The 7,661-nt window shown below is 41.7% G+C and overlaps 1 protein-coding gene across 1 annotated transcript; it reads left to right on the top strand.

Moving 5' to 3' along the window:
- Positions 1–562: 562 nt before the first annotated feature.
- Positions 563–6,135, top strand: LOC147167187 (fibrinogen-like protein 1). Its single transcript, XM_086087057.1, has 6 exons — positions 563–1,103; positions 2,035–2,227; positions 2,542–2,619; positions 3,556–3,668; positions 3,775–4,037; positions 5,719–6,135. Exons 1-6 carry the CDS (start codon positions 840–842, stop codon positions 6,059–6,061), a joined length of 1,254 nt encoding a protein of 417 aa, XP_085943183.1. The 5' UTR covers positions 563–839; the 3' UTR covers positions 6,062–6,135.
- The last annotated feature ends 1,526 nt before the right edge of the window (positions 6,136–7,661 follow it).

Genomic DNA, 7,661 nt, shown 5'->3' with positions numbered 1-7,661 from the left:
CTGCACTTCTTCATCCCCAGTATAGATACGAGGCATGGTTCATGCCCTTTAGTGCGGGATCGTTGGAAATAAATCACTTTCAACTAGAGCCTCACCGATATGGGCTACTAATGTCTTCTACTGTAAAATTGTGTGAAAATGTAAAAGTTTATAACCCATAGACAATTTCGGATGCGTGCGTGTGTGTGTGTGTGGTCTTGTTTTTGTTACATAGTGGGGCCAACATTCTGGGATTTCACAGAGTTGTGGGGCCCACCCGTTTATGTGGGGCCATTTTGCTGGGCCCCACAAGTTTAGACCTCTTTTTGAGGGTCAAGACTTGGTTTTAGAGTTTAGGTTTGAATTGGGTTATGGTTAAGGTTAGGGTAAGGAATAAGGGGTAGGCAACCATTTTTGACGGTTGGGGTTAGGGGAAGGGGCTAGGAAATGCATCATGTCAATGAGATGGCCCCACAAAGATAGCAAAACAAACGTGTGTGTGTGTAACAGGGGGGTGGGTGCATTAGTCCGTGTCACACAGCAAAGAGTGCGGCAGCTATCTAGGAATCTGAGCCAAAGCAGAGTGAGAGCAGGAGAAAGAGGATGACCAAGACTGACATGCGCTGAGCAGCAGAAGAAAGACAAAAGAGAGATGACAGAATCAATTGTAGCAAACGGGGCACAGGAGGACAGCAACAGAAAGATATAAAATCAAAGGATAATCCAGCAAAACACTACATGAAGAGCCACTTCCTGAAATGTGACAAGTAGAAGTTTGAAGAGATCAAGAACAGGACAGACACCTCCCAAGTTGGTCAAACGTCACCTGCGGCCTGCAGGAGCAACATCTGCGTTTACTCATGTTCCCTCTCGGTTCATTGGGCATGCTTGCTCTGTTGTCACTGTGTGCGGGAGCGTTGCTCTCCCGTCAGGCATCGTCAGCCTGCACACAGCCTCCCTGCAGGGACAATCTGGTGGCAGCACCCCACCCGCCCGCTACTGGAATGGGAACCGGCACATGTGTGGGTCAACAGGCCTGCAGGAAGGGGGTCTCACTTCCGGCCATCTCAGATGCTCCTTGGAAGGTGGAGCACAGGCCGGACCTCACGCAGGTTCAGCCACAGGTGAGTGACAGCTTCACTTTTGTAAGTCTTACATTGCCAAGGAAGTTCTTGGATGCTGAGTCGTACTCGTAGACCAGGCAGGTCTGGTCTCATGGGACAGAAGGCCCACTAAATTTAGCGCCACCTAATAGCGGTGGGTGGAAGGATAAAATTAGTTGTGCGTCGGAAAAGTCCTCATTGTTTGCTTTGTGTTGAGCTCGAGCGACAACAGGTGGACGAGGGACACCGCGGTTGATGTATTAAGAGACGAGACTGAGAGTGACACAAAACAATCACACTCGGTTTTGAATGTCAGTTAGCACCAGGGATATTATTTTAGTTGTAAAATTTTCATCTTAGTTCGTTTTTATTTCGTTTTTTATTTTATTTTGTTAGTTTTAATTACTTTTCTGGGTGGTTCTGTTGGAATGAAAAAAGTAACGCATTTCTTTTGCATTTCGGGAGCCAAAAGTCAAGCACGCAAAATTGTTGCCTACGAGCGACGTCATCTGAAGGCGCTTTTCTATTGGCGGCTGCTAGAAGGCGTCACTTTGCTATGACGCACTTTCAAACGTCCTTATTCCGGGTAATATCGCAAATGGACTTAAAATCACATTTAAAATCAACCTCAAAGTATGTATGTAAATACATGTATTAAATTAATTACCAAAGATAAAAACTAAGGACATTTTTACTATAATTATAGTTAGTTTTAGTTAGTTTTGTAAATGTAAAATGCAGTTTCAGCTAGTTTTCGTTTTTTTTTAAGCTTTTCTTTTTAAATTTCGTTGACAAAATTGTTTTTTGCATTTTTGTTGTACTTTTTCCAGTTAGTGTTCATTAACTAAAATAACCTTGGTTAAGCACTCAAACGTTGCCTGCATGCATAATCATAACAAATGACATCCAGTACACTTTCTCCGTAAAGAGAATATGGCCACTGCCTTTGCAGGACGGAGGTGTGATTAAGGAGCGCCTGGTTCAGCTGCAGCGCTGCATGCTGTCTCTCCAGGAAACGGGAGGAGCTTGGATTGGCCAGGACAGCAACTCACTGGGGGCCATCCTGGCGCTAATGGCAGCCGTGCTGACAGAGTGTGACCTCCACTGTCACAGCCAGGCCCTCGGGGCGATGGCTAAACGACTGGGTTAGCACCGCACATTTATATGCGCCCCCTCGTCTACAACACACACAGATGGGTGAACAAACACACATGCTGGTGCCCCCCCCCCCCCCTCCCCTCACACACACGCACACACACACACACACACACAGTGAGGCCATAGTGTCAGTCATAGGTGAGTGCATCAGAATTTAACCATATGAGGAAGGACGAAAACAAATGTCCACATGTGCACGGACACCGATTTTATGCCTCATGACACGAGTTACATTTAAATAGAGCTGCGTGACCTGAGCGATACAGCATACTGATAACCAAATATGTCTCTGCGTTGACAGAGGGTGCAACCGTGGGAAGAGAGAGGGAGAAAGACCTGCTTCTTTTCCTCAAGAGCATTACACATCATCCTCCGACAGGTAACTCCTTTAAAGCACAAGTTATAAACGAGACTAAAATAAATACAAATACCGCATTTAAAGTATTCAGTCCATGCTATGATGTTGAGTCTGTATTCAGCATATATGGTATCACAGTGCCAAGGGCTCATCTTGCGAACGTCACATGACCAAATCCAGAAAACAGGTGAGCCGTGTCGGGACATGACATGAGGCCTTTAGGCACTATGATGTCATTTTCAGTCGACAGCAAATGGCAGTACAAGGCAAAATGGCCGTCCTCTGAGACGGATACAAATGGGCGGATTTAGACTTAAACTTGACTTCCAGTAGCAATAAGAGCAAATAGGCATGCAGACAGGAAGAGCATCACATAGATGAATTTTTTTTTAGAAAATTTACAAAAATAAATAAATAAATAAATATTATTATTATTATTATTAATATAAATTGCACATTGAATAAAGTGATTTTGATGCTTAAGAATGTTTTAAACCTCCTCTTTAATGTGGTTAAAAGAATATATATTTTTAGCCGCTCACTAATTGGTTCCTGGGGGTTGATGGAAGAGATTGGTGGTGAAATTAATTACAGTGGTGTAATTATGGTTCTTATGGTATATGGACTATTCCATTGACGCCATGATTAAACAGTGAAAAAACTTTTCATGTAAACTCACCGTTATCCAAAAATTAATGAGCTCTTTCTTGACCCCTTTATAAAGTGATGGCATTATAGTCCTCATCATTTGTTTTTCTTTGTTTTGAAATTTCATTAAGATGTCCGAATCCCTCAGCATTCACACACAAAGATCTAATAGAAAAAAAGACTACCGGTAATTTGACCAAAAGGTCGTCTAGTACATTGACAGAAAAAAAAAAAAAAGCCGCGTGACTATTGTTGAATGCAGTGATAGTTTGACAAATTCATGGAATGAAATTGAACTCTGCTTGTCAGTTGCCCCTTTGGAAAGGTTGCATCCTCAGGACTGTGCAGAGATTTACAGACTGGGGATCAAAGAGAACGGCATCTACACCATTCAACCTGACCTGCACAGACCAGCACTGGAGGTATTTCACATCTAGCGCACCCATTAAACACACGTGCGGACCCCCGCTGCACCCTGCTTCTTTTAGACCCGAGCTTTGGAATATCAAAGTCTTTGTTTTGGCTCAGGCTAAATGTGACATGGCGACGACGGGAGGCGGGTGGACGGTGATCCAGAATCGTCAGGACGGCTCAGTGGACTTCAACAGGACATGGCGGGAATACCGGGAGGGCTTTGGCAATCCGCAAGGGGAACACTGGCTGGGCAACGGGGCACTGCACACGCTTACGTCCACTGGCCAACACCAGCTCCGTATAGAGTTGGAGGACTGGCACCAGCAGAGGCGCCACGCCGCATACAACAACTTCAAAGTAGCCGCAGAGGCACAGAGGTGAAGCACAACAGACGTTGTTTATGAAACACACACCCGGCATTTTTTTTTTTAATTAAAAAAACTAACAAAATAACATCCATCCATTTTGGTAACCTTAGCTACATGAGATGGGTAAAATATTGTCATTGTCAAAGTCATTTTTGGGAAACTAGAGAAAATAATATAATGTATATATATGAAATATTAACATTTGTATTTTGTTCATTTTGGACCATTTCACATGGCTGCATTGCTAACAGTGTTGGATGTGGATGTCTGATTTTTTTTGGAACTTAAAATTTATCAGCAATGCGACTGTTATTTTAACCAATCAGATTGCAAATTCACCTCACGAGGAATGGTCCACAATACTGTAATGCTGCATTCAAGGATGGTGGGAAATTGGACTATTCCGACTTCATACCAGGAAGGAAGTATGCACGGGAACGCCCCTTTGAACTTGAACCCCAACTTCACTGGCCAGTTTCAGTCTGAAAACAATTGGGTCAAATGTAACCCAATTAAGTATACAAAATGGACCAATACACTTTATGGGTCAATTTGACCCAACTTTCTAGATTGTTTTATACAAAATAACCCTGTTTTAACAGAAATAAACAAAAGCAGAAAGTTGGGTAAAATTGACCCAAGTAGACAATCGATGACCCAGTTTTTGACCCAATGATGGGTGAAAATGACCCAAGTGGAGGATCTGTTGGGCAATTTTTTTGACCCAACTGTTTTTAGAGTGTACACAATTATAAACATCCATCCATCCATTTTCTTAACCTGCTTGTCCTCACAAGGGTCGCGGGGGCGCACTGGAGCCTATCCCAGCTGGCTTCGTGCAGTAGGCGGGGTACACCCTGAACTGGTTGCCAGCCAGTCGCAATTATAAACATTTATCTATTATAACATTAGTTATTCAAAAAAAAGCAACTTCACGTAACCCAACATGATTTCAACCGACTGTGTTAACCAGAACAACAAACAATTAATTGAAATCAGCCATCTTTCTTGTTTACATTTTCCTTGAACGCTTTGTAGTCGGAACTGGGACAGTCCGAGTGGGATAAATGCGATTTCCCAACTTCCTCGAATGCAGCATAATGTAGCCTTATTCTTTCCTTTGATTGGTGGAGCAAAACTTATTACGTGAAATTTGGCTAGCAAAACACATGATCATCTGCACACATTATTACAGTAAGTATATTTAATAATCAGCATTTCTAGTAAGCATGATGAACTTTTGTTTTATTTTTTTTTAACAATTTGTATGTTTTTGCCACATATTTAGATCAATATTGACCTTATGTGTTGAGTGCTGTTAAATTGCGCTTTAAGGATTGTGTTGATGGTGTGATCGAAGTGATACTAAGTGGTGGCTCAAGTCAAGTAAGTCTCCACCGAAGGCCAAATGCCACAAATAATAAAACTGTTAAAAGAATAGCTGACATCTGAACGCTACACTGTTAATACTTATAATTAATAAATATCGCTAATAATTAATTAAATTACATTAATTACAACGAAATAATAATAAAATAATACAATATAATACAATAAAATAATATTAATTAAGTAATACAATTACATAAAAATTACATAATAATAATAATAATAATAATAATAATCGTTAATCCTAACACTTAATTCATAGCCACTATCTTGACATTCCAATCTTTCCTGTCTCCTCCAGGTACCGCCTGACATCGCGTGAGTATTCTGGTGATGCTGGCAATGCATTGAGCTACAGCAAACGTTACAACCATGACGGCAGATCTTTCAGCACCACCGACAGAGATCACGACCGCTACGCTGCTGGAAACTGTGGTCACTACTACGGTGCGGGCTGGTGGTTTGACGCCTGCCTGGCCGCCAACTTGAACGGGCACTACTACCAGGGGCGCTACAGCGGTGTGACAAACGGTATCTACTGGGGGACGTGGTACATCCTGACTGATGGGCGAACTGGTGAACGGTACTCCTTCAAGAGGGTCGAGATGAAGATAAGGCCACGGAACTTTGCAGGTTCTTCATAAAGATGGGGACATTTTTTGTTACACTCAAGACGAGCCGCACAGTAGATTTGTAAATTGTATTGACAATCATTTGTTTGTTGCAATCACATACAAAAAATCTGTACATTTCTGTTTGACAGAACACTGTTACTGCATGTCACCGAAATAAATGAATGATGCTTGAATGGAATAAATAAATTCCAGAACTTCAAAACAGCTTACTGTGGTACTTGAATTAGCTTCCGAATCTTTCAGCATGTCATTTATGCAGCACAGAGATGACAAGCATGCTACAACCTTGCTCTGTGGTCTGCCTGCAACTCTGTTAACACACATCTCAGCGATGACACCAAAGATAGACACATTTGCTTTGTGCACACACACTTTGCTGCACTCATCTTCAATGAATGTAAAAAAAAAAGCTACACAACCACGTTCAAATGACAGTTTATTTGTGATGTAAAAAAAAAACGAGATCAAGATATAATACTTTCAAAACTTTTTCCACCATTAACCTGACCTGTGACCTGTACAACTGGGGGAAAAATCTAATCAAGGGGAATTGAAAAATAAACAGAAATAATGTGGTTGCACAATTGTGCACACCCTCTTAAAACTGGCGAATTTACCAATCACATTGAAAATCATGTTAAATTGGAGTCATCAAATAACTGCTATCATCTAAAGTGCTAAATTTACTTTGCTTCCCATCTCTCGAAAAAAAAAGTATTATTTTTTCCATTTAAATTGTCCAGATGATAGCTCACAATAATGCTGGGGGAAAAAAAACCTTTGACAGTATTAATTTGGTATCTTTTTATAAAATAAAAACCTGGCATTTTAACAGGGGTGTGTAGACTTTTTATATCCACTGCTGATGCAGGCCACACTAAACTACACCTGCTTTGGCATCAAGTAAGTGTCTCCCTCTCTGGATGGACTTCGTACAAACCTTTGAGTCGTGTGCGTGTGCGTGCGTGTGCGTGCGCGTGTTGCACGGTCAGTGAGAGTGTGAATGACTGTGCCAATTTTAGCGGTGTTCACGATGAGCTGTCACTCCCTTCATCCAGACGGGAGTCTATTGTTAACAACCGAAGGTGCTCGGCAGGCTCTGATCGAAACACGGACATACACTCTTGAAACCTACTTCTAACCTGGCTCGGTACTTCACCATAACACAAGCACACACTCGCTCTCCTCAACAGACACTTTGCCAGAAATAGTATAGGAGTCCATTTCTGTCCCTGATTGTCAATTATTTTCCCATTGAACATCATTAGCTTGTTTAATTTAAGTCTGCTCCTTGTGCTACTGCAGTAAACAGTACAGGATGGAGAAAAATGTTCTGCCCCCTGGTGGCTTGAAAGCATACTGGTACTGATGATAAACTGCAATTGATTAGTCCTATATTGACAAACCTATCCTCTTGTCTATCTAATTTAACACGGGGTGCTTTGTACCTTTAGACTCTGACAACTAAAGAAACTACAGATAAAGCTAAAACTCACAAGGAGCAGTAAATAACAAAAGAATACATCGTGTTCATGTCATCAATGATGTGCCAATGAACACTGTCTATCATATCCGATTTTGTCCGGCAGGTGTTTTCCTTCTCTAATTG

This window comes from Leptonotus elevatus, chromosome 10, assembly GCF_054856555.1.
Source record: "Leptonotus elevatus isolate MCC_2025b chromosome 10, RoL_Lele_1.0, whole genome shotgun sequence".
Taxonomy (NCBI): domain Eukaryota; kingdom Metazoa; phylum Chordata; class Actinopteri; order Syngnathiformes; family Syngnathidae; genus Leptonotus; species Leptonotus elevatus.
This window is presented reverse-complemented; position numbering and strand designations above follow the sequence as displayed.

Excerpts from the sequence above, each read along its gene's own strand:
- LOC147167187 (XM_086087057.1), top strand. The coding sequence starts at position 840 with ATGTTCCCTCTCGGTTCATTGGGCATGCTTGCTCTGTTGTCACTGTGT. Across the intron at positions 1,104-2,034 it reads TCACGCAGGTTCAGCCACAG|GACGGAGGTGTGATTAAGGA; the intron begins GTGAGTGACAGC and ends CTGCCTTTGCAG. Across the intron at positions 3,669-3,774 it reads TGCACAGACCAGCACTGGAG|GCTAAATGTGACATGGCGAC; the intron begins GTATTTCACATC and ends GTTTTGGCTCAG.